Genomic DNA, 27,775 nt, shown 5'->3' on the forward strand with positions numbered 1-27,775 from the left:
GTCCATACTGTTAAGGAAGAGGAAGGGGGAGCATCGGATACAGAACGGGGGGGGGGGGGGGAGCGGTAGGGCAGGATGTGGAAGAGGAGGAAGAGGTAGGGAGAGCTGTTGCAGGTGTGTCAGAGATTACAGAATAGCTTGGAGAAAGGGAAGAATGGGGCGGACAAAAGGTTTGATGGTGTTTGGGTGAGGTGCAGTGAGGTGTTATTTGAGGAGGGGGAAGAGTGAGGCAGAAGGTTGAGGAAGATGAAGGTGAAAGTTGGAAGGGGGAAGAAGCGGGGAGGACGCTTTGAGGAGGAGGGGTGAGAGGGGAGTCTAGGAGGGGAGGAGTGAGGGAGAGTCTCGGAGGGGAGGGGTGTGGGGGGAGTTTAGGAGGGAAGGGGCAGGGGGGGAGATTTGAAAGGGATGGGTGTTTGGGAAGATTTGGGGGGGAGGGGCAAGGGGGAAGATTTGACAGAGATGGGTGATGGGGAAGATTTGGAGGGGAGGGGTGAGATTGGATTTTGAAAAGTGTACGATTTATGGGAAACGAACATTTATTGCAAAATGAGTTTCTTGAGACATTCGAGTCAAAAATACGTTTGAGGACGCTGAAGGATGGGTGGAGTTCTGTAGAGTTTAGGGAATGAATGAAAGATGCACTGTAAGAGATGGAATTTTTTTTTGAATGAATAGAATTGGTGAGCAAGTCGAAAGCATCCTTTTATAGAAGAAGTAGAAAAAAGTGTTATAGAATATGACATAATAATAAAGTTCTTCAGGGGACAGATGAAACATGTATTAACAACTTGATCACGTGATCTCGAACAACGTGGCCGAAGAACGAAAGAACAAATAACGAAGAACGAAAGAGCAAAAGAACGAAGAACGAAAGAACAAATAAGAACGTACAAGCGGATAAGAACAGGGAAGGGAAAAAATTTTTTGGTTTTTTTTTTGAGATATTAAAAGAAGGGAGTATGGGTGAAAAGACCGTGAAAAACAGAGACCGAAAGTAGTTGCAGCGCGATCGAAGAACCGCTGAGATAAAAAACAAAAGCCTCAAGCCAAGGTCTGAGGACACGGTAGCCTACTACTACTAGCACTACACTAGGCCTCAGAATACACGATACGAAAAAAACCGACGATTCTGTACACAGGTATGAAAAACCAACACCGAGAAACCTATTAAAGTCACCCCAATAGGTACATACACCGAAAGAAAGATAAAGATACGCCAAAAACACAAATGTGAAAGATCACTTAGCTTCAAAAGCGTGAGCGCATGGAACAGCTTCGAAAAGACGTGACCTCGCCGTGATCTCGCGAGAGCACTCAATACGTATGTTTACGTTTACAAGTTTATACAATATACGAGTTTATACAATACGTATGAATCTAAACCGTAAAAACATAGTTTTTTAAAAAAGAGGCATATTGGAAAGTTCACCAGTACTACACCCTTAAAGGAAGTGATAATCTGAATATCCTGTCCAAATTTCAGCCCAAAAGAATGATGCAAATTAAAGTTATAACAAATTTCATGCAAAATATTATATTGAATTGAATTGAAATTTGAATTTTTCAATAATTAGGGGTACTTCTATGACCTCTAATAGCATGATTCTTGTTTATAAGACTATAAGGAAACTGTTCAGCTAAATTTAAAAAAATAAAAAATCACCTGTTCACCAGTACTACACCCTTAAGACAAAACTTAGTGGATGGGTTAGTTAGGTGACAAGAACAATCTGATTGGATTTGGTCCATGTCAGATCCAAATCTGATCTATCAGTGTGATACAAAACATAAACTGTTCAGCCTGGCGAAGGTTTGTGCTCTACTGAGTGCCGTTCTAGTTTTCATATGTATTCATGTGTACATAACCGAAGATATGGTCTCGGAATGTGGTATATTCCTCAGATTCCTCAGACCACACCTGCTGTTGACCGCAGTGTTCAACATGGAACTGGTTTGTACCATTCAGTTTGTTCCCATGGTGAATACTTGATGATTAACGAATTACCGGAATCATTGATTTGGCATCCGCGATACTTATTTTCACATAACCATAAAAGAAGTGGAGTGGTATTCCAAATATCAGATAATCCAGTGTCTCCATCATTATGTTTGAATTTGGTGGAAATTTGGCACATAAACCGCCGATTAGCCAACTCGGAAAATTCAACATGGCATCCATTTGTTTCCACATGTTGAATTTTCCGAGTTGGCTAATCGACTGGATTTGAGTATCTATACAAGAGCATAACTGCCAAATTTCATGCTTGTATCACAATGTCAACGATTCACCATAATAATTGGTTTTAGCCACCTATAATTACTTATACCACCACAAAACCTTCGGTTGTTACTTATCCAATCTCAACCAAACAGGGGGACTCGGGGTCACATGACGGAGGTTGTTGCTCCTTCATTTTCCCCTTCCCCATGGGATTTTCCGCCTTGGATAAATTCCGTGTTAAGGTATATCAATAGCTTATCATGACATTCCATGGGGCACACCTACTGGAAGTAAAAATCATCATAACCACAAACGATTCAGTCAATTCTGTCCAACATATGATTACCTTTTTAAACAGCTGCTACTGTTGTTTAACACTAAACTGAATGAAATTTGGAGGAAAGCCAACATTCTTGAGGCATTCTATGCTTATCGCATCCACCATAGACAAGCCACTCTGAGCCATCATGACTTGTTATACCTCTGGTTAGGCTGCTAGATAGGCAGCAATGATCTTTAGCTAATGAAGGTGCTCAAATGAGTCTTTATGGATAAATGTCATATTCCATTGCCTGTCTGATCTTTCTTGCCATCAGATCAGAAGTGAACTGCATATGGATTTGGAGAAAATTAAACCTACCGGAAGTAAATTATTTTATAACCATAATTATTATAACCAGTGGCGATCTTCTGGTGGCATTCATGATAAGATTTCTCCAAACATCCCGATCCTTCTCTGCTTTCTGAAGCTCTGGCAGAGACACCTTTGTTTCAGCCATTACTCCACACATCAGGCATGCACAAGGTCTGTGTCTTCCTCTTATTCCTTCAATCCTACCCAGCCAGCATGGTTGCCTTCTCCAGACTTTCATTTTCTGCATGCATTATGTGTCCAAAGTATGACAAGTTTCTGATTTCGCATCAGTGCTTAAAATGTACATGGTGGGCTAATTTCTTCAAGCACCGATTTATTTACTCTTCTTGTAGTCCATGGAATTTTTATGGTTCATCTCGAGCACCACATTTCAAAACTGTCAATCGTCTTCCTTTCCTTTTTTTTCACTGTCCATGACTCACATCCATACATTGCAACAGCAAATACCAGAGTATTTACCAGTCTCATCTTTTTTTCTTCTTTTTTTTTCTCTTGGTCAGTGTTGTTACATCCTTGTCTTTCCAGATCCTTGCCAATACTGACATTGCCATTCTCCCCAACACTAACCGTCTATTAATTTCATTTCTCCTCTCCATTCTCCAATCACTTCAATCTTAGAACCCAGGAAGATAAAACTTTCTACTTTTTCCACTTGATCGTCTCCCAATCTGAGCACGTCGATCTTCTCAGTTGACAACATTTTAGTCTTTTTAAGGTTTAAATAAAGACCAATTTTTTTACTTTCACGGTGTGCAGCAGTTTCATGAAGTCCTCTTTACTTTCTGCCAACTGAGTGATATCGTCAGCATACATTAGGTTGTTGATACAATGATACATCTTCCTCCAATCCTGACCCCAGCCTCTATGTCATCCAAGTTAGATTTTTGCTAAAATTATTATAACCACAAATTAATCGGTCAATTCCCTCCGATTATAATGGCATAATAATAATATTAACACCAGGACTGGCAGGATGGCTAAGAGGTATACACACCCACCTCTAAGCTGTCGAGCCTGGGTTCGAATCTCAGCCCAACTATAAACTGTCCTCTCGGTGTTTCACAGGAATGGTTATTCATCAAAGTGTGTGTCGTTCCTCGGATGGACATTAAACTGGGAATCCTGTCTGTTAGCATTAGTTGGTGGACGTTAAAGATCCCATGGTGACCTTCTCGGAGAGTAGGCGAGCTATCACCGGCACCCTGAACAAATTACAAATTCCTGCCTTAACCTTAGTCGAACGTCAGGCCTGGCCAGCCGGTTCGTGAAAAAATTGGGTCAAGCTCCCTCAGCCAACCCCAAGAGAACGTGGCAATAATTGTGGGCGTTAAATTATACAAATACGAATATTAACAAACCGCCGTCCACATGGTATGGATACACATGACCACATGACCACATCACAACATGACCCCTCGCCCCCACCCCTCCCCTGCCTGCTCTCTTTGGAATTAATTTATTTAACAAGCAGTTGCAGCAACGTGGTTTGTAAATATAACAAGCGTTACGTCTCGGTCCCCCGTCGGGGAAGTGATGTGAGTTGACAAAGTGGAAGACGCAGAAAACATGCTATGATATGATATTGTTACAGACACGACTTTGATGTTAAGGTGGGCCGAGCGGAATGGCCGTCGTGTCCGCACAAATTACCCGATTGTACTCGAACGTTGACGAAGCCGCGCCACGCTGGCTCAATAAGGAAAAAGAAGACACACGGCTGAATTATAATGACAGACACCAGGGATACGGTTCTCAAGACCTCCGGAGGAGATTATATTCGTGCGGAAGGTCAGATTACAGGGACGAGAGGTACAACATAGAAAGACAAGCACTTAGACACAATCTTATATTATTCCCCAACAGACGACAGGCAAACGGGACAAGGCTGACTCACACGGGGGTTGATGGCAGGAAAGCGGTTGTCGATGGCTCCAGGTCCTCCTGGGCTCAGGGCAGGATCGACCCGGTCCGGTCCAGAGATGCGGAAGGTTGCACAGCGCTCGAAGTGGCGTCTTTTCGTCTCAAGCTGGGGGCGCATCTGACGTCACATCCGGCGCGTGGCCGCGTATATCCGGCGGGGAGTGACACGCCCTCGGCTCGTTAGCTCCGCCTCGTGGAATCGGCACGTTGCTTCTCATTGGGTGCGTGCGGGGGGTTTACCAGGCTCCGCCCTTGACGAGGAGCTGACAAGGAGCCCCTTCGTGGTAACCCCGTGGAGCGCATGGTCTGGAGCGCATCGTCGATGGCGGCGAACCGAGCCGGTGGGAGGACGCACACTCCCCCCCGCGCAGCGCCGTGCCCCTCTGTTGTTGTAGACGGGGAAGAAGATGGGAGGAGGTATGGGAAAGGTCCTAAACTCACTACTGGTGCCATATAATCACATTCTGGTGCAACGAAGAGTCATAATTAATGGAAACGAGGCCTTAACTGACATAGACTAAGAATAACTAGCAAGATGTCCGAAAGTTGTCTACGTGTGGTGCGGTGGACCTGGGCACGACATTTAATGGGGGAATAAGGGGAAGGTCGGCTCTACTGATTGTTGTTTACAGACAATGGGACTAGGGAATGGGGGATTGGGGATAGTTGGGGAGTATTGGGGAAAATAGGGGAATATTTACAAGCGGATATGGAGGCCAAATTCCATATTCGCAACAATATTTCGCTCACAAGGTTCAGACATACATGGAGGCGGCCATCTTGGATTTTGACGGAGCGACCCAATTTTCAATAGCGTTCTTCCTTATGCCTAGATACACCCACACACCAGATTAGAAGTTGGTACTTCGCTTATTTTTCAAGATATTCCGCTCACAAGGTTCAGACATACATGGCGGCGGACATCTTGGATTTTGATGTGGCGACCCAATTTTCTATAGCGTTCTTCCTTATGCCTAGATACACCCACACACCAAATTAGAAGTTGGTACTTCGCTTATTTTTCAAGATATTCATCTCACAAGGTTCAGACATACATGGCGGCGGACATCTTGGATTTTGACGTGGCGAGCCAATTTTCAACAGCGTTCTTCCTTTTGCCAAGATACACCCAAACACCAGATTAGAAGTTGGTACTTCGCTTATTTTTCAAGATATTTCGCTCACAAGGTTCAGACATATATATGGTGGCGGCCATCTTGGATTTTGACGTGGCAACCCAATTTTCAATAGAGTTCTTCCTTATGCCGATATACACCCACACATCAAATTAGAAGTTGGTACTTCGCTTATTTTTCAAGATATTCATCTCACAAGGTTCAGACATACATGGCGGCGGCCATCTTGTATTTTGACATGGCGACCCAATTTTAAACAGCGTTCTTCCTTGTGCCGAGATACACCCACACACCAGATTAGAAGTTGGTACTTCGCTTATTTTTCGAGATATTTCGCTCACAAGGTTCAGACATATATATGGTGGCGGTCATCTTGGATTTTGACGTGGCGACCCAATTTTCAATAGCCTTCTTCCGTATGCGGAGGTACACCCACACACCAAATTAGAAGTTGGTACTTCGCTTATTTTTCAAGATATTCATCTCACAAGGTTCAGACATACATGGCGGCGGCCATCTTGGATTTTGACGTGGCGACCCAATTTTCAACAGCGTTCTTCCTTGTGCCTAGATACACCCACACACCAGATTAGAAGTTGGTACTTCGCTTATTTTTCAAGATATTCATCTCACAAGGTTCAGACATACATGGCGGCGGCCATCTTGGATTTTGACGTGGCGACCCAATTTTCAATAGCGTTATTCCTTGTGCCTAGATACTCCCACACACCAGATTTGAAGTTGGTACTTCGCTTATTTTTCAAGATATTCAGCTCACAAGGTTCAGACATACATGGCATCAGACATACATGGCGGCGGCCATCTTGGATTTTGACGTGGGTTGCACCCACAAAACCAAATTCGAATGCGGTCCTTCGCTTATGCACGCCCGCACGGAAGGACGGACGGACGGACGGGACGGACGGACGGACGGACGGACACACGGACGGAGGGGAAAACCATAGTCCCTCTTTCGCTCCGCTGTGCGACGGGGACAATAATTACCTGGTTCAAGTAACTTTTATTAAACACTAACATTGAGTGTTCACTGTTTTTAACTAGGTTTAACTTTGTGTTTGATTTAAGACAACGAAACAAATGTGAGTAGTAACTCATCCTGAAATTCCTCATTTGTGATGGCATGTGGCGGACACATTGTCAGTGGGCAATAATTCTGCGCACCAGTGGGTGGCGCGAGCGTCCGGGCATGGAAGCGCAGCTCGGGCCACGCCCGGAGCAAAGGCGTCACGAGGCGCAAGGTGGAACTGAGATACATGCCCCGCCTTTCGGGAGACCGGCCACGCCCGGGAGCAAGGCGTGGCCTCGGGACATGTATGCGGGCTCGATAGCCGAGCCCGCCCAGTGCTTACGTGCGAGCTGTTAATAAAGTGTTTCAGTTTGTACAACGCGTTGTGGCCTACCTTCTTGGCAAACGAATTGTGTGTGCACAGCACCACACTGGTGACCCCGACTGGTTCAGCCGCAGCTGACCCCTGAACGCGCCATGGCTACCAACGCTGTCGCTGTCAAACTCCCGAAGTTCTGGGAAGCGCAAGCCGACGTTTGGTTTGTGCAGGCCGAAGCTCAATTCCAGCTCCGGGGCATCACGGCGGAAGACACCATGTACTACCACGTGGTCGCCGCCCTCGGGCCCGGCACTGCCGTCCGCGTCGTGTCCATCCTTCGGCGCCCGCCGGGCGCCCACAAGTACGCGGCGCTCAAACGTCTTCTCCTCGCCACGTTCGGGCTCACGGAGGCCGAACGCGCCGACCGCCTCCTGGACCTTCCCGCCCTCGGCGACACACGACCGTCCGTTCGGATGGATTTTATGTTGTCCCTGCTTGGAGACCAGCACCCGGATTTCCTTTTCCGCACGCTTTTCCTCCGCCAGCTACCTGCGCAGGTGCGGCTCGCGCTGGCCGGTTCGAACTTAACGGAACCCCGCGTCCTGGCTGGAGAGGCGGACAAATTTTTTGCGGCCTGCGACACGCGGTCGATGTACGGTGCTGCCGTAGTGGATCCCGGTGCGGAGGCTACAGCGCCCCCTGTTTCCCTCGTGGCCGCTGCTACGCCCCGCCCACCACCGCCGCCACCACCACCGCCGGCACGGCCGCCACCACCGCAAACCTGGTGCTACTATCATGCCAGGTTCGGCCGCAAGGCTAGAGCGTGCCGCCCGCCGTGTCCTTTCGACGGGTCGGGAAACTACCGGGCCGGCGCTCACTTGCGGCCATGAGCGTCGGCCATTCCGGCAGCCTCCTGTTCATCACAGACACCTCGTCTGGTCGTCGTTTTCTGTGCGACACGGGAGCGCAGGTAAGCATCCTCCCTGCCTCCGCGTCCGACAAGCAAGCCGCGGGCCGGGGCCCCGCCTTGCTCGCTGCCAACGGAACACCCATCCGCACATTCGGGAAGCGTTGACTCTCGCTGCGTTTCGGAGGGCAGCGCTTCAAATGGTCTTTCGTCACCGCCAGCGTGCCAATGGCCCTGCTCGGTGCGGACTTCCTTTGTGCGAATGGGCTGTTGGTGGACGTTAAGCGTCGACGCCTCGTCCAGGCCGAAACCTTCAGCTCGCTCACTTGTTCGCTGAGCGGCTCGTTGAGCAGCTCGCTGAGCGGCTTACCAAGCGGCTTGCTGAGCGGTTCCGTCCCAGCGAAGTTAGTCTGTACGCTTCCGGCAGCGGACGAGACACGCCTCCTCGCCAGTTCCTCGCCTCGCCTCGCCTCCTCGCCTCCACGGCCGCCTCCTCGCCAGTTTCCCGGCACTCACGCGGCCCACCTTTTCAGCGGTGGCCGTCAAACATGGGGTGGAGCACCATATCCCCACCGTTGGACCACCGGTCTACGCCCGGGTGCGCGGCCTCTTCCCCACGAAGCTCGCCGTGGCGAAAGCGGAGTTCGCCACGCTGTAGCGGCTGGGCATCGTACGGTGCTCCAACAGCGCATGGGCCTCTCCTCTGCACATTGTGCCCAAGCCCGGCGGCGGATGGCGGCCATGCGGTGACTACCGCTGGCTCAACGATGCCACCACCCCCGACCGCTACCCAGTCCGCATATTCAGGACTTTTCCACCCGGTTGGCGAAAACGACCATTTTCTCCAAGGTGGACCTCATCTGGGGCTACCACCAGGTCCCCGTACAACTGGGCGATGTACCGAAGACGGCCGTCATCACACCTTTCGGCCTCTTCGAGTTCTTGCGGATGCCTTTTGGGTTGAAAAATGTGGCCCAGGCGTTCCAGCGGCTCATGGACAGCGTCTTGCGTGACTTGTCCTTCATCTACATCTACCTGGACGACATCCTAGTCGCGAGCGCGTCCCGGGAGGAGCACCTGCTCCATCTCCGCATGCTCTTCGAACGCCTGGGCCAGCACGGCCTGATAATCAACCCCGCGAAGTGCCGTTTCGGCGTCACCGCCATCGACTTCTTGGGGCACCGCATCACCAGGCACGGGGCCATCCCTTTACCGGCCAAGGTGGAGGCGGTCAGGGATTTCCCGTGGCCCCGCACGATCAAGGGGCTCCAGGAATTCCTGGGCATGGTGAATTTTTATCACCGCTTCGTGCCCCACGTCGCCCAGCTCCTGCGCCCCCTGCACGAGGCCCCCCGGGGGAAGCCGGGCAAAGGTGACATCGCCTGGACGGAGCCGATGGCCGCAGCGTTTGCGGGCGCAAAGCTGGCCTTGGCCAACGCCACCATGCTGGCGCACCCGGCGCCCGATGCACCAATCGCCCTCACCACCGACGCGTCGGACTACGTGGTGGGCGCGGTGCACGAGCAGTGGGTGAGTGGTGCTTGGCAGCCGCTGGCGTTTTTTAGCCGGCAGCTCCGCCCGCACGAACGCCGGTACAGCACCTTCGACTGCGAGCTGCTCGGGCTCCACCTGGCGGTCCGACACTTCCGCCATCTTCTCGAGGGCGGCCCGTTCACGGCCTTCGTCGATCACAAGCCCCTTGTTTTCGCGATGGCCAAGGCCGCCGAGCCATAGTCGGCCCGGCAGCAACGTCACCTCTCTGCCGTGTCCGAGTACGCGACGGACATCCGTCACGTCGCGGGTAAGGACAACCCGGTGGTGGATTGCCTTTCCCGGTCCGTCGCACACGCCGTCCACCTCGGGATCGACTATGCCCGGATGGCGGCGGACCAGACCGCCGACCCCGACGTCCAGGCCTTGCGGACCACCGTCATGGGCCTCCGCGTCACCGAGGTGCCGTTCGACGTCGCGGGCACTGCCCTCTTGTGTGACGTCTCCCTCGGCCGGCCTCGCCCCATCGTGCCCGCTGGCTGCCGGTTTTTGACGCCATCCACGGCCTGTCCCAACCGGGCATGAAGGCCTCCCAGAAGCTCGTCGCGGCGAAGTTCGTCTGGCATGGCCTCAGGAAGAACGTCCGTGACTGGGCCAGGACATGCCTCGCGTGCCAGCGTGCAAAGGTCCACTGCCACACCCAGGCCCCGTTTACGGTGCCCGAACGTTGGTTCGACCACGTCCACGTCGACTTGGTGGGACCTCTGCCCCCCTCGCGGGGTTTCACCCACCTCCTCACCATGGTGGACCACACCAACCGGTGGCCGGAGGCCGTGCCATTGGCGGCGACGGCTGCGGCTGACGTCGCGCAAGCCTTCATCGCCCCGTGGGTTGCCCGGTTCGGCGCCCCCTCGGACATCTCGTCCGACCGCGGCCCCCAGTTCACCTCGGAGCTCTGGGGAGCAGTGGCGCAAGGGCTCGGCGTCAAGCTGCACCGCACCACGGCCTACCACCCCCAGGCCAACGGCCTGTGCGAGCGCTTCCATCGCTCAATGAAGGCCGCGCTCCGGGCCAGCCTCTGCGACGGCAGCTGGGCCGACAGGCTCCCCTGGGTCCTGCTGGGCCTCAGGATGGCGCCCAAGGAAGACCTGCGCGCCTCCTCGGCGGAGCTGGTCTTCGGACAACCACTGCGGGTACCGGGCGAATTTATCCCCGACTCCACGGCCCCTTGGTCCGCGGCGCAACAGCGCTCCGCCCTTCAGGAGACCACCAGGAGGTTCGCCCCGGTGCCGACGGCACACCACGGTTGTCCATCCTCCCACGTCGCCATGGAGCTTCGCACGGCGGAGTACGTTTTTGTCCGGCACGACGCCCACCGGGCACCGCTGCGGCCCCCGTACGACGGGCCCTTCCGCGTGCTGGAGACCAGGGACAAGCATTTCACCATGGACATCCACGGTACTCCAGATCGTATCTCCGTGGACCGCCTCAAGCCGGCCCACCTCGACCTGGACCACCCCCCGCAAGCAGCTCTGCCTCCGCGTCGAGGCCGCCCCCCGGCGGGCAGACCCCCGGCACCCCCCAGCCCCGCTACCCCCCAGCCCTGCACGCATCGCCAGAGGGCGGTTTCGGCCGGGTCATCCGGCTTCCCCGCAAGCTCACCCTTCAGGTGCGCGGGAATTCTGGGGGGGCGCGTGTGGCGGACACATTGTCAGTGGGCAATAATTCCGCGCACCAGTGGGTGGCGCGAGCGTCCGGGCGTGGAAGCGCAGCTCGGGCCACGCCCGGAGCAAAGGCGTCACGAGGCGCAGGGTGGAACTGAGATACATGCCCGCCTTTCGGCCGACCGGCCACGCCCGGGAGCAAGGCGTGGCCTCGGGACATATATGCGGGCTCGATATACGAGCCCGCCCAGTGCTTACGTGCGAGCTGTTAATAAAGTGTTTCAGTTTGTACAACGTGTTGTGGCCTACCTTCTTGGCAAACGAATTGTGTGTGCACAGCACCACAGGCAAGTCATTCCTAACTCTGTTACCATTAACTTCCCTGAACAACAGTTTCAATAATCACAAACGACTTTCTTTTCGAACAGCAAGTTAAAAGTTTGTACTTCAATTTATCACATTTGTGTTTAATTCCCTCCACTTTCTACCAGATGGTCTTCATCCATTTATCTCTCTCAAATCGAGCAACTGGTAACACTGTACGACATTTGGCAACTGGGTGTCTTTGTTCCTTTTTTAATCGACTCTTATTATTCAGTCTCTAACTTCCTTTTTCTCAAACTTGCCTCTTCCTACTGTTTGTCTATGATAACTCTCTTCCTCGTCCTCTTATTTTCTCTCCTATTTGGTTGACCTGTACCGATTATTTTGAGCTTTTTTATTTGTCCCAAACCCCGTGTTTCTCTACAATAATATTTTACCTAACTTCTCCCTAAACTGTACCTGTGCTAATATACGCTTCCAACCTTCTCCCTCTTAGCTCAACTCAAATGATTCCTCTTTCATGCTGATCCTGTCCAATTGTTTTAAATTCTTTTTCTCTTTTTCCTTGTATTCTTGTCTCTCTTTTCCTCAAACATTCCCTTCCTTCTCTTCTTTATATTTCTACACATCCTCTAGATAACTTTGTGTCGATCCTGATGCCTTTCACTCTCCCCCTCCCTTGTTGATCCACACACCGATGGCACTCTTAGAGAGTGTGCGGCTGTGGCTGGAGGGTGTGCGGGCAGCAGAGCGTGGTGAGTGGGGCAATGCACTTGCACTGTTCCGAGAGGTGTGCAATCGCAGTTCATGTGTCGCCTTCAATGAGGGATGCGCGCATCTGGCTCTGGGTCACCTGAGGGATGCAACAAAGGTAATCATTAGTGGAATAACAAATCTAATAATTTATCATCATTAGCCATTGTTCGGTGTTTTGCCTGTGTACTCATAAGTATCATTGTGCCCTAACCAATATGGAACAGAACTTATTAGATGCCTCGAAGGATGTTATTTCCCTTGCTAACATATTGTACTTTTTCAAATTATCAACTTTACTTGGAATTGAAATAATCAAATGGATCAGACAAGCATGTTATACCAATGAGGTAGTCTAACTTCCACACTGTATCCTATCCACCTCACACTGTACTCCAAACCCTATCTCATAGTGTACCCAAAACGATACCCCACCTCACATTGTACTCCAAACCCTATCTCATAGTGTACCCAAAACGATACCTCACCTCACACTGTACTCCAAACCCTATCTCATAGTGTACCCAAAACGATACACCACCTCACATTGTACTCCAAACCCTATCTCATAGTGTACCCAAAACGATACCCCACCTCACATTGTACTCCAAACCCTATCTCATAGTGTACCCAAAACGATACACCACCTCACATTGTACTCCAAACCCTATCTCATAGTGTACCCAAAACGATACCCCACCTCACATTGTACTCCAAACCCTATCTCATAGTGTACCCAAAACGATACCTCACCTCACACAGTACTCCAAACCCTATCTCATAGTGTACCCAAAACGATACCCCACCTTACATTGTACTCCAAACCCTATCTCATAGTGTACCCAAAACGATACCCCACCTCACACTGTACTCCAAACCCTATCTAATAGTGTACCCAAAACGATACCCCACCTCACACAGTACTCCAAACCCTATCTCATAGTGTACCCAAAACGATACCCCACCTCACATTGTACTCCAAACCCTATCTCATAGTGTACCCAAAACGATACCCCACCTCACATTGTACTCCAAACCCTATCTCATAGTGTACCCAAAACGATACCCCACCTCACACTGTAATCCAAACCCTATCTCATAGTGTACCCAAAACGATACCCCACCTCACACTGTACTCCAAACCATATCTCATTGTGTACCCAAAACGATACCCCACCTCACACTGTACTCCAAACCCTATCTCATAGTGAACCCAAAACGATACCCCACCTCACACTGTACTCCAAACCCTATCTCATAGTGTACCCAAAACGATACCCCACCTCACATTGTACTCCACACCCTATCTCATAGTGTACCCAAAACGATACCCCACCTCACACTGCACTCCAAACCCTATCTCATAGTGTACCCAAAACGATACCCCACCTCACATTGTACTCCAAACCCTATCTCATAGTGTACCCAAAACGATACCCCACCTCACATTGTACTCCAAACCCTATCTCATAGTGTACCCAAAACGATACCCCACCTCACACTGTACTCCAAACCCTATCTCATAGTGTACCCAAAACGATACCCCACCTCACACTGTACGCCAAACCCTATCTCATAGTGTACCCAAAACGATACCCCACCTCACACTGTACTGCAAACCCTATCTCATAGTGTACCCAAAACGATATCCCACCTCACACTGTACTCCAAACCCCATCTCATAGTGTACCCAAAACGATACACCACCTCACATTGTACTCCAAACCCTTTCTCTTAGTGTACCCAAAACGATACCCCACCTCACACTGTACTCCAAACCCTATCTCATAGTGTACCCAAAACGATACACCACCTCACATTGTACTCCAAACCCGATCTCATAGTGTACCCAAAACGATACCCCACCTCACATTGTACTCCAAGCCATATCTCATAGTGTACCCAAAACGATACCTCACCTCACTGTACTCCAAACCCTATCTCATAGTGTACCCAAAACGATACCTCACCTCACACTGTACTCCAAACCCTTTCTCATAGTGTACCCAAAACGATACCCCACCTCACATTGTACTCCAAACCCTATCTCATAGTGTACCCAAAACGATACCCCCACCTCACATTGTACTCCAAACCCTATCTCATAGTGTACCCAAAACGATACCCCACCTCACGCTGTACTCCAAACCCTATCTCATAGTGTACCCAAAACGATACCCCACCTCACACTGTACTCTGCACTGAACACTACTGCATACAGTTCTCCAAACTACACCTGACCTTACACATGACACCGTACCCCAAACTGTACCTATGTGCATGTCGTACCCAAATCTATACTAAACCTCACACTGTAAACTTTACACATATGACCCACACTGTTCATAACACTGTACCCACAAACAATACCCTACCTCATATGGAATATATACTGTGGCGGACACGATGACTCGCTGGCGCAGTGACATAATTCCGAGCACCAGTGGGTGTCGGCCACGCCCCAGGTGAGGCGTGGCCTCCAGATATATACGCGGGCTCGCAGCCCCGAGCACGGCAGTGCTGACGAGTGAGCAAGCAATAAAGAGCTCGAGTTAACCCAAAGCGTTGTGGCCTACCTTTGTTTAACGTGTGTGCCCAGCACCACACTGGTGACCTCCAACTGGTTCAGCCGTTGCTGTTCCCCGAACGTGCTATGGCCACCAACGCTGTCGCGATCAAGCTACCGGAGTTCTGGGAAGCGCAGGCCGACACCTGGTTCCTACAGGCCGAGGCCCAATTCCAGCTCCGGGGCATCACGGCGGACGACACGAGGTACTTTTACGTGGTCGCTGCCCTTGGATCCGGCACGGCCGCCTGAGTCGTGTCCTTCCTCCGGCACCCGCCGGACGAGAGCAAGTACGCGGCGCTCAAGCGCCTTCTCCTCGACACGTTTGCCCTCACAAAGGCCGACCGCGCTGACCGTCTTTTGGACCTTCCCGTCCTCGGCGACACACGACCGTCCGCCCGCATGGATTACATGCTGTCCCTGCTCGGCGACGGCCACGCGGATTTCCTCTTCCGTGCTCTCTTCCTCCGCCAGCTACCTGTACAGGTGTGGCTCGCGCTGGCCGGTTCGACCATTACGGAACCGCGCGCCCTGGCCAGAGAGGCGGACAAGTTCTTCACAGCCCACGACGCATGGCCGGCATATAGCATGGCCGTCGTGGATCCCGGCGCCGCGCGCGGCGCGAGTGGTTCGGATCGCCACGTAGCATGGCGTTCGGATCCTCACGAATACGGCGTAGGTTTGGCGGATCGCCACGTGGCATGGCGTTCGGATCCTCCCGAACACGGCGTAGGTTTGGCGGATCCACGCGTGGCCGCCGCCACGCCCCGCCCACCACCGTCGTCACGACCGGCGTGACAACCACCACCGGGCCAGACCTGGTGCCAGTTCCATACCAGGTTCGGCCACAAGGCCAGGTCCTGCCGCCCGCCTTGTACTTTTGGCAGGTCGGGAAACGGCCAGGCCGGCGCTCGCTTCCTGCCATGAGCGTCGGCCATACGGGCAGCCTTCTGTTCATAACAGACACCTCCTCGGGTCATCGCTTCCTGTGCGACACGGGATAGCAGGTGAGCGTCCTCCCTGCCTCCGCGTCCGACAAGCAAGCTGAGCGCCGGGGCCCCGCTTTGCTTGCCGCCAACGGCACGCCCATCCGCACGTTCGGAAAGCGTTGTCTCTCGCTGCGGTTCGGGGGGCAGCGCTTTCAGTGGTCGTTCGTTACAGCTAGTGTCCCCATGGGCCTACTCGGAGCGGACTTCCTCTGTGCGCATGGGCTGCTGGTGGACGTGAGGCACAGATGCCTTGTCCAAGCTGAAACCTTCAGCTCGCTTGCTTGCGCGCTGAGCAGTTCATTGAGCAGCTCCCTGGGCGGCTCACCGAGCGGCTCGCCAAGCGGCTTGCTGAGCGGTTCGGTCCCGGCGAGGTTGGTCTGCACGCTTCCGGCAGCGGACGAGTTCACCCGCCTCCTCGCCAGTTTCCCGGCCCTCACGCGGCCCACTTTCTCGGCGGTGGCCGTCAAGCACGGGGTGGAGCATCACATCCCCACCGTCGGGCCACCGGTCTACGCCCGGGCGCGCCGCCTCGACCCGGCGAAGCTCGCCGTGGCGCAGGGGGAGTTCGCCACGCTGGAGCGACTGGGCATCGTCCGGCACTCCAACAGCGCATGGGCATCGCCGCTACACATTGTGCCCAAGCCCGGCGGCGGGTGGCGGCCGTGCGGAGACTACCGCCGCCTCAACGATGCTACCACCCCCGACCGCTACCCGGTCCCTCACATCCAGGACCTTTCCGCCCGGTTGGCGAAAATGTCCCTCTTCTCCAAGGTGGACCTCATCCGTGGATACCACCAGGTCCCCGTCAGGCCGGAGGACATACCGAAGACGGCCGTCATTACACCATTCGGCCTCTTCGAGTTTCTGCGGATGCCCTTCGGGTTGAAGAATGCGGCCCAGGCGTTCCAGCAGCTTATGGACAGCGTCTTGCGCGACTTGGACTTCATGTACGTCTACCTGGACGACATCCTCGTCGCAAGCGCGTCCCGTGAGGAGCACCTCCGCCATCTCCGCACGCTCTTCGAATGCCTGGGCCGACATGGCCTGATCATCAACCCCGCCAAGTGCCGGTTCGGCGTCACCGAAATCGACTTTTTGGGGCACCGCGTCACCAGGCACGGGGCCATCCACTTACCGGCCAAGGTGGAGGCGGTCAGGGGTTTTCCGCGCCCCCGCACGATCAAGGGGCTCCAGGAGTTCCTGGTCATGGTGAACTTTTATCACCGTTTCCTGCCCCGCATCGCCCAGCTCCTGCGCCCCCTGCACGAGGCCCTCCGGGGGAAGCCGGGCAAAGGCGACGTTGCCTGGATCGAGCCGATGGACGCGGCGTTCGCGGGCGCGAAGCTCGCCTTGGCTAACGCCACCATGCTCGCGCACCCGGCGCCCGATGCACCGATCGCCCTCACCACCGACGCGTCGGACTACGCGGTGGGCGTGGTGCACGAGCAGTGGGTGAAGGGAGCTTGGCAACCGCTGGCGTTTTTTAGCGGGCAGCTCCGCCCGCACGAACGGCGGTACAGTACCTTCGACCGCGAGCTGCTCGGGCTCCACCTGGCGGTCAGGCACTTCCGCCATCTGCTCGAGGGCCGCCCGTTCGCGGCCTTCATCGACCACAAGCCCCTGGTTTTCGCAATGGCCAAGGTCGCCGAGCCGTGGTCAGCCCGGCAGCAGCGTCACCTCTCGGCCGTGTCCGAGTACACGACGGACATCCGGCACGTCGCGGGGAAGGACAACCCAGTGGCGGATTGCCTTTCCCGGTCCGTCGCCCACGCGGTCCACCTTGGGATCGACTATGCCCGGATGGCGGCGGACCAGTCCGCCGACCCCGCCGTCCAGGCTTTTCGGACCGCCATCACGGGCCTCCGCGTCACCGAGGTACCGTTCGACGGCGCGGGCGCGGCCCTCTTGTGTGACGTCTCCCTCGGCCGGCCTCGCCCCATCGTGCCCGCTGGCTGGCAGCGCCGAGTTTTTGACGCCATCCACGGCCTGTCCCACCCGGGCACGAAGGCCTCCCAAAAGCTGGTCGCCGACAAGTTCGTCTGGCATGGCCTCTGGAAGGCCGTCCGCGATTGGGCCAGGACGTGCCTCGCGTGCCAGCGCGCGAAGGTTCACCGCCACACCGCGGCCCCGCTGGCCCCGTTTACGGTGCCCGAACGTCGGTTCGACCACGTTCACGTGGACTTGGGGGACCTCTGCCCCCCTCGCGGGGTTTCACCCACGTCCTCACCATGGTGGACCGCACCACCCGGTGGCCGGAGGCCGTGCCTTTGGCAACAACGACGGCGGCGGACGTCGCGCAGGCGTTCATCGCCACTTGGGTTGCCCGGTTCAGCGCCCCCTCAGACATCTCGGCCGACCGCGGCCCCCAGTTCACCTCGGAGCTCTGGGGGGCGGTAGCGCAGGGGCTTGGCGTCCAGCTGCACCGCACCACGGCCTACCACCCTCAGGCCAACGGCCTGTGCGAGCGCTTCCATCGCGCCATGAAGGCCGCGCTCCGGGACAGCCTCCGCGACGGCGGCTGGGTCGACAGGCTCCCCTGGGTCCTGCTGGGCCTCAGGACAGCGCCCAAGGACGACCTGCGCGCATCCGCGGCGGAGTTGGTCTTCGGACAACCGCTGCGGGTGCCGGGCGAGTTCCTCCCCGACTCCACGGCACCATGGTCCGCGGCGCAGCAGCGCTCCACCCTGCAGGAGACCGCCCGGAGGTTCGCCCCGGTGCCGACGGCGCACCACGGTTGCCCGCCAACGCACGTCGCCCCGGAGCTTCGCACGGCGGAGTACGTGTTCGTCCGCCACGACGCCCACCGGACACCGTTGCGGCCCCCGTACGACGGGCCCTTCCGCGTGCTGGAGACCGGGACGAAGCATTTCACCCTGGACATCGGCGGTACTCCTGACCGAGTCTCTGTGGACCGCCTCAAGCTGGCCCACCTCGACTTGGACCACCCCCCGCCAGCGGCTCTGCCCCCGCGTCGGGGCCGCCCCCCGGTGGGCGGACCCCTGGCACCGCCCAACCCCGCCGTCACGCCACCCCCCTGCCCTGCACCCATCCCAGATGCCGCCAGAGGCATCCCCGATGGCATCCCGGCATCCCAGACGCCGCCAGCCGCCAGAGGGCGCTTCGGCCGGGTCATCCGTTTGCCCCGCAAACTGACCCTTCAGGTGCGCGGGAATTCTGGGGGGGCGCGTGTGGCGGACATGATGACTCGCTGGCGCAGTGACATAATTCCGAGCACCAGTGGGTGTCGGCCACGTCCCAGGTGAGGCGTGGCCTCCAGATATACACGCGGGCTCGCAGCCCCGAGCACGGCAGTGCTGACGAGTGAGCAAGCAATAAAGAGCTCGAGTTAACCCAAAGCGTTGTGGCCTACCTTTGTTTAACGTGTGTGCCCAGCACCACAATACTACGTTTCATATGGTACTCTGAACAAATACCCTACCTCACACTGTACCCTTCACACAGTACCCCAAACTTAATAGAGTAATAGCTTACCCAAACAATACATTTGTATATTACTTCCTATGTCACCCCTGACTGTATGACAAACTATTTACCCTTCCTCACACTTTATACTACTTGATATAGTATCGCAAACTATACCGTATATCACTGTACCTCAAACTGACCCCAAATCGCACACCCTACCTCAACCTGTGCCTCTCCCGGCAGGCTTTCGATGAAACCATATTCAGAGATGGGCATCTGGCAGTGGGATTTTATCAACGTGGAATTACATTATTCCTGAGTGAACAGTAGGTACCATGTTTTACTGTACCATATGCAATGAACAAAGTTCTACAGAGCCATCACTCTCGGATTGTTTTTCTTTTGTAATAAACAATTATGGCTTCAAAATCTCTGACATTGTTATCTTGTTACACTTGCTGTTTGTAACCTCTGTTTTGTAAAGCATGCAACCTCTTTCTGCACTGTTAACCTTATAATTTGCCCTATATCATCTTCCATCTGCTTGGAGGTCAACCGACATCATTGTATTACATAAACAAGGTGCACAAACCGATCCCCACAAGGTGCACAAACCGATCCCCACAAGGTACACAAACCGATCCCCTTAACTATGCAGACCTATTAGCTTTCTTCAGGGCATGGTGTTGGCCTAACGGTTAAGGTGGCTGCCTTGAGATCTCAGGGTCCTGAGTTCCAGGCACTGGCAGCCGTTGAATTAACACCAGGTGGGTTGACTCAGCCTATCATCTTTCTGAGATCGGCAAAATGAGCACCAGCTTACTGGTAATGGGGGTCATTGCATCAGCGGCACAGCCGCGCCCCCAAAGAATGATGCAGCCAAGCAGGCACAAGCTGCACATAAGCCACCATCACCATGAGCTAACTTGCAATCATAAGCAAGCAAGGTCATATATAATCCATCATCGCATTTCATACGAAATCGTTCCTTTTCTCCAACAACCTCATCTCAGATTACCAAATTGGATTCAGACCAGATCCCTCTACCTTGGACATGCTGTTTCTACTCACCCAACAATACATGGAGGCCCTCAATGTCAGACATGAGATCAGGGCCATCTCTCTGGATATATCTGGTGCTTTCAATAGTCTGGTGTCCTGCTCCAAACTGTCTGCCTATGGCATGCAAAGCCAACTCCACACGTGGCTCAATGACTTCCTCGACTCTTGTGGATCGTAGAGTCTCGCTTGTGGATCTTGACTCGTAGAGTCTCGCTCCTCTACGAGCCTCGACTGTATGCCAAAAATACTTTGGTTTACTATGTGGAATGTTTGAATATTTTGTTTGAGGGTGTGATTCCATTATACCCGGTACTGCACCAATTTGTGATGTCGGGCAGTGTATAATTGACACGTGTTTGGTGTTCTCTGTTGTAAAGTACATATATTGCAGGCTTTTCTCATGTCTGCACTGACATTCCAACATTCTCACTTATTGTACCCTTGGTGTTCCACAGTTTTGAAGAATCTTTGCAAGATTTTGAAAAGGCCATGAATTGTCTTCGTGGCAATGCCCTCATCGACTACAAACAACTTGGTTTGCGTTTCAAGCTGTACGCCTGTGAGGTGCATTGAAAACAGCGGAAAAGTAAAATGCTGAAAAAGTTGCTACATGCACACTCATCCCAGTCACACGTGTACAGGCCAGTCGCAATTAAAGATGACCTAATCTCAAACACGCAAAAACAAGCCTCAGCACCCATTCACATATGCAGGAATTTATATGTCCAGCTTTGGGTTTGTGCATGTCCCAGTCCCAGACACACCTGGACGAGTGTGTACCCAGCCCCGGGAGTGTGTAGCCCAGCTACGGGTTTATGTGGACCTGGGCGAGTGCAGCGCAGCCCCAAACAAGCATGGCTCAGCTCCAGCCGCACACAGCCCAGACCTGGACGTGTGGCCCAGTTTCATCTCACTCTAGATGAAAGCACATCTCCGATGCATACACTAAAATGGACAGCTCAAAATGGTTGTCATGTCTGTAAATGGTCCAAACAACCAGCAAATTACACTTTGGAACAGAAAACTTTCACATTCCTTTGTATCCAACAGAGTTATAGTATACATATGGGTATAAATAACCTACTGCCCACACTCTGCATGCATGTGTCATGTACGGTTACTTTTTTGTTAGGTGCTTCAAAACATGGCACTCGTGCTGGCCGTCCTCAAGCGCTGGGACAACGCCATTAAAGTCCTGGGTCGTGCGAAGGATACCTGCCAGAAACACAAACACCAGACTTTGGAAGGTGCTTTAGAAGCAGCAAAGGTGTGTGGAAAACGTTCATCTGTTTTTCTGTTAGTCTTCATCCTAACCAGCCAAGTGTCTGTCTTGATGAGAAGAGTGGTTGATAGAATGAGGGATGGCACGATGGCTCAGCTGGGATAGCATGTGCTCAAAGCTGGGCACCAAACCGTTAATCCGTTAACTAACGAAGGTAACTTTTTCGTTAACAATTTAACTTTTAAGTTAACTTTGAAAATCATTATCGGACTAACTAACTTCCGTTACATTTAACTTACGTTAACTCAAGTCCGCTAAACCAAAAATTTCATGGTCTACCCGGCTTGTGGGAGGGATCTAAGCACGGGCTTTTGGACCCAAAAGGGTCCATAACAGAATGAAAAAAAGACCCAAAAAAGGCTTATTTTATAGTTTTGGCACTTTTTAGGTGGTTTTAGAGCAAAAAACTGGTTTTTTGGGGTTTTTTAATAGTGAAAATTAACGTTAACGGTTTATCGATAACGTTCGTTACATTTTAAACGAATTAACTGATTAACGGTTATCGAAGTTAACTTTTCGATTAACTGTGCCCACCTTTGCATATGCTCACCTCTAAGCTATATTGTCTAGATTTGATTCCTGCTTTGGCCGAATCCCACCGTAAGTGCCATCTTGATGCACTTAATTGTCTTTCTTAGGAGACTAATGGTCGACCGGCTGACCTCCAGAAAGAAATATGCTTAGAAAACGTTTTGATGGCCTTTTTGTTAAATGTTGTCAACCATACAAAAAAGGTTCAAGCTTTTTAATTGACCCAGTTGACATCACAGCATTTGACCTTCAAGGTCAAATATAGAGGTCAAAATTCAATTAAAAAAATTAACCAAAGAGATAGAGACAACATATTGACCAATTCATGAGTTATGGTACTGTAAAGAACAAAAATCATAGGGAATTCTGAAGAAAAATGCAAATATGTCAAACTGTTTGAATCACAAAATACTTGCCAACGGACATGTGCTCAAACTTGTGATACATGAAAATGTTTGAAAAGGTTTGGTTTGGCCCATAGTATTCGGCACTCAATGGGTTACACTCGGCTTTGATGCATGCTCTACTTATGTACATTTATTGTCAGTCTTTGAGTCAGTGTGTCTGTAACCCCCTGCTTTTATATACAGTACCTTTCATCTGCAAGTCTGCACTGTTGTCACTGCTGAATGAACAACTGGGGTTAGAAAGACCAGTGGAAATACCAGAAACCTCAGCCAGGACATGCATTCTCATTGATGGTCATGCCTTTGATACAACCCCTTGGAAAACCAGCCAAGTGCGAAACATTTGATGACTATGCTGATGCCTTTAAAATAACTGCAGTCAGACATTTTTCCTCCAGTGTGTCTCGAGTAGATGTCGTCTTTGACCAATAACAGAGGGATGTCAATAAAATCTGGCACAAGGTCTGAACGAGCAGGACAAAATGAACCAATCTGAAAAGTGATCACTCATGGAGATCTGACCTTGCCAAAAGTATGGAGCAACTTTATTGCTTTGGATAAAAAATAAGGAGGACCAAGCTCAGTTCCTCACTGCCAAACTTGCTGCCACTGAATCGGATCAAAGTAAAGAAAAATTGTGACAGGTGGCAGTTTCCCAGAGGCCATTTCCACAGCATTGGGAGCCATATTGAGTCATAAAATGTCCTCTGTCTGTATCTGTTTTATTGTTTGAAGGGAGTAATAAACTAGGGAGTAATAAAAGGGAGTAATAAAAACAAGGAAACAAAATATAATTTCTGATCATCAAGTGAGTTTGCAAAGAGAGGTTAACATTGAAACAAGCCAGGAGTCAGATAAACATTTGAACATTTCTATGATTGCGAGTCATGACCTCAGACAGTTAGAAGTCAATCACCACCAGATTACATGACAATGGCAATCCAAAAAGGTTTTTTTTCTTTCGTCTTTGCATACTAAGTCGAGGCTCGTATAGGAGCTAACACATATAACGTGTAATAAAGGAAGCAGGAGACAAGAGAGGGCGAAACAGGGAATCACAATAACAGTAGGGAGCAGGGACATCAGGAGATCTGTGGAAGAGAGAGAGCTAGGGTGGGGTATATGGGATAAACAAGAGGAACACTACAGGGACTTTCAGGAAAGAAAACAGGGAATTTGAAGGAGGTGGGTTTTGGGTGGATTAACGGGGGTAAAAAATATTAAACAGGGGTAAAAAAGATCCTGGTTTTGGATGGGAGAAGATATGAGATGGTGGTGAACAGCTGTTTTAAAGACCTGTAGAGAAGAGTGGGATTGATGAGAGTGTGGGAGATTGTTCCAGGGGTGGGAAAAAAGAGGCAGAAAATAGAAATATTGAAAATAGAAATAAAAAGAGGCAGAAATATTGGGGGGGACAGAGCACAGACCGTGCAGGGGGTGCAAGGCCAGAGAGGAGTCAGTAGAAGACAGAAAGACCACCAACCTAAAGACAAAAAGACCCTCAGAATCAGCTTCACAGCAGGGGACACAAATTATCCTAAAAGCCTTGGTTTCTACAGCGTGTAACCGTGCTAGGTGTGGGGCAGTAGCACCAGTCCAGGGGGGGAGGGGGGGGGGGGAGAGAGCAGTATTCCATCAAGCCACGGATTAAAGCTTTGTGAGTGGTGAGGAGTTCAGTAAAGCCAAGGAAGGTCACACGATAGAGGATGCCCAGTCGACGACTGGCTTTGGAGGCCAGCTTGAAAATGTGGTTTTCCCAGGAAAGATCATGGCAGATAGTGAGCCCAAAAGCTTGAGTGACACAACTTCTTCGAGAGGATTGTTGAGAAAGTAGATGGGAGGGTTTTCCAGGTGGTTTTTTCAGAGACATAGTGAGGGTGTGAGATTTGTCAGGTAGAAGAAGGGTAAAGCAAAAGCTTGAAGAAAAGAACGTTGAGCTGTGTAATGAGTACCTTTTCTTTTCCTTTTTTTTGTGTATACAAAGTCGAGTCTCCTGTAAGAGCAACACATAAAACACAAAGAACGAAACAGAAAACACATAAAACATATAATAAAGGGAGCACGAGATAAGAGGGAGAGAGAGACAGAGGGAATCATAACAACAGTAGAGAACAGGGACATTGGTAGATCTGTGGAAGTGAGAGGGCTGGGGTCAAAATGTCAAATTCACAGTGAATACAAATAGGCCTTTTCAGCCTGGCTGGTGAGACGGCCGGCTTTTTTTTCTTTCTTTAAATCGCTTAAGTGTTTATTTAATTACTATTTGAGCTTCAGTTTTTTTTTTGTTTTTTTTTGTATACAAGATCGAGGCTCGTGAAAGAGCTAACATTAATCAAACAAAAAAATCAAACCGACACATAAAACACAAAATAAGGGGAGCGGTAGACAAGATAGGGAGAGAGGGTGAAGCACACAAACACAACATCTGAGAGCAGGGACATCAGGAGATCTGTGGGAGGGAGAGGGCTTGGGGGGAGGTGGGAGAGGTATAAAACACATGGACACTGCAAGGACTTCCAGGAAAGAAGTTGGTATTTCAAAAAAGTGGATCTGGGATGAATTAGCGGGGGTAGAAAAATCAAAAAAAGATCAAGGTTTTGGATGGGGGAAGATAAGAGATGGTGGTGAACCACTGTTTTAAAGACCTGGAGGGAGGAGTGGGATTGAAGAGAATGAGGGAGTTTGTTCCAGAGGCAGGTGACTATCCAGACAATCACCTTTTTACCATTTTAGCTTTTGTCATCAAATTTCTCATTCAGAGATGTGGCGATATTGTTATAACAAAATATCTCAAAATATGTTAGATTATTTGGTGGATGGATGCATTGTTATCGCACAATATCTTTTCGGCTTAATCATGGGTGCAGTAAGGTCTTCATGAAGGTCCATAGATCTGCTACTTTCCTGTCTCCAACCCCCACCCCATGTGATACAAGACTTGAGTTTAGGACTCAGACCTCAAAGACTTGGATTCGATGTCAGAAATGGAATGCATCGACATACTTTCTCAAAAAAAGGATAGGATTGGCCTGTAGCCATGTTAACTTGAGGCTTTGGGTAAGGGTGAAAAGTGTACATGTGTTGGTCTTTACCTGCAGCACCATCAACAATGGAAGCTTCTGCTCCTACCACCAGAGGAACTATTTCAGCCCAACAAGAAATATGTGGATCAACTGGAGAGCAAAGATTTCCTTGGAAAACCTCAGGTAGGAACCATGTCTGTGTGGCAAATCAGATGAAAATTTGACATTTTGCTTTTAAAACCAAGCTGTTGCTGTTTACACACACACACACACACACACGCACACACACACACACACACCTTTAGGTTTCCTTCCTTCCTCCACCCCCTCCTCTGCCTCCTTCTCCTCCTCCTCCTCCTCCTCCCCCTGCACCCCTCATACCTTCCCCATAGCCCATCTTGTGTGTAAGTTGCCATTTTTATTTAACCTATGCAGTGCAGCATAAAAGGTCTGAAGGTCGTAGGGAGAAAAGAGTCCTCAACGAAATGTAGTCCTACAAATACTCACAAATTGGCACGAGAAAGAAAACCAAACTAGAAGCACACAGTAAACACAGAGACAGAAAAACAAACAGGAAAAACTCGACAAAACCACCAGGAGGAGGTGGTTCCCTATCTGGTCCTTAATTAACATTTCCAACACCTTCCCCACAACTGAAGTCAAACTAATAGGTATACAGTGCATTCAGGAAGTATTCATACCCCTTCACTTTTTTCACATTTTGGTACGTTGCAGCCTTATGCTGAAATCGTTTAAATTCATTTTTTCCCTCATCAATCTACACTCAATACCCCATAATGACAAAATGAAAACAGGATTTTAGAAAGTTTTGCAAATTTATTAAGAAGAAAAAACTGAAATATCACATTGACATAAGTATTCATACCCTTTGCTATGACACTTGAAATTTAGCTCAGGTGCCTCCCATTTCTCTTGATCATCTTTGAGATGTTTCTACACCTTGATTGGAGTCCACCTGTGGTAAATTCAATTGATTGGACATGATTTGGAAAGGCACACACCTGTCTATATAAGGTCTCACAGCTGACTATGCATATCACAGCAAAAACCAAGCCACGAGGTCGAAGGAACTGCCTGCAGAGCTCAGAGACAGGATCGTGTCGAGGCACAGATCTGGAGAAGCCTACAAAAAAATCTCTGCTGCATTGAAGGTTCCCAAGAGCACAGTCGCCTCCATAATTCTTAAATGGAAGAAGTTTGGAACAACCAGGACTCTTCCTAGAGCTGGCCGCCCAGCCAAACTGAGCAATCGGGGGAGAAGGGCCTTGGTAAGAGAGGTGACCAAGAACCCGATGGTCACTCTGGCTGAGCTCCAGAGATCCTGTGTGGAGATGGGAGAAACTTCCAGAAGGACAACCATCACTGCAACACCCCACAGATCTGGGCTTTATGGCAGAGTGGCCAGACGGAAGCCAAACAGTTCAATCTTGGTTTCATCAGACCACAGAATCTTGTTTCTCACAGTCTGAGAGTCCTTTAGGTGCTTTTTTGTAAACTCCAAGCCGGCTTTCATGTGTCTTTCACTGAGGAGAGGCTTCCGATTCTCCCCCGATTGCTCAGTTTGGCCGGGCGGCCAGCTCTAGGGAGAGTCCTGGTTGTTCCAAACTTCTTCCATTTAAGAATTATGGAGGCGACTGTGCTCTTGGGAACCTTCAATGCAGCAGAATTTTTTTTGTAGGCTTCCCCAGATCTGTGCCTCGACACAATCCTGTCTGAGCTCTGCAGGCATTTCCTTCGACCTCATGGCTTGGTTTTTGCTCTGATATGCATTGTCAGCTGTGAGACCTTATATAGACAGGTGTGTGCCTTTCCAAATCATGTCCAATCAATTGAATTTACCACAGGTGGACTCCAATCAAGGTGTAGAAGCATCTCAAAGATGATCAAGAGAAATGGGAGGCACCTGAGCTAAATTTCAAGTGTCACAGCAAAGGGTATGAATACTTATGTCAATGTGATATTTCAGTTTTTTTATTTTTAATAAATTTGCAAAACTTTCTAAAATCCTGTTTTCTCTTTGTCATTATGGGGTATTGAGTGTAGATTGATGA

The 27,775-nt window shown here is 51.0% G+C and overlaps 2 protein-coding genes across 2 annotated transcripts in view; one reads left to right on the top strand and one right to left on the bottom strand.

Moving 5' to 3' along the window:
- The window catches only part of AFMID (arylformamidase), a 99,914-nt gene extending 87,416 nt beyond the window's left edge, over positions 1 to 12,498 (bottom strand). The window contains exon 1 of the mRNA XM_068124974.2: positions 12,360 to 12,498. The gene's annotated coding sequence lies outside the window, so the exon portion shown is untranslated. The remainder of the gene's footprint in view (positions 1 to 12,359) is intronic.
- Positions 11,952 to 27,775, top strand: part of NOXA1 (NADPH oxidase activator 1) — a 30,611-nt gene continuing 14,787 nt past the window's right edge. Inside the window, exons 1-5 of the mRNA XM_068124971.2 lie at positions 11,952 to 12,535; positions 19,642 to 19,724; positions 20,916 to 21,024; positions 21,593 to 21,727; positions 25,779 to 25,886. Of these exons, the coding sequence (XP_067981072.2) occupies positions 12,362 to 12,535; positions 19,642 to 19,724; positions 20,916 to 21,024; positions 21,593 to 21,727; positions 25,779 to 25,886 (609 nt within the window). The 5' untranslated portion in view covers positions 11,952 to 12,361. The remainder of the gene's footprint in view (positions 12,536 to 19,641; positions 19,725 to 20,915; positions 21,025 to 21,592; positions 21,728 to 25,778; positions 25,887 to 27,775) is intronic.

Source organism: Myxine glutinosa, chromosome 8 (assembly GCF_964187855.1).
Source record: "Myxine glutinosa chromosome 8, kmMyxGlut1.1, whole genome shotgun sequence".
NCBI lineage: Eukaryota > Metazoa > Chordata > Myxini > Myxiniformes > Myxinidae > Myxine > Myxine glutinosa.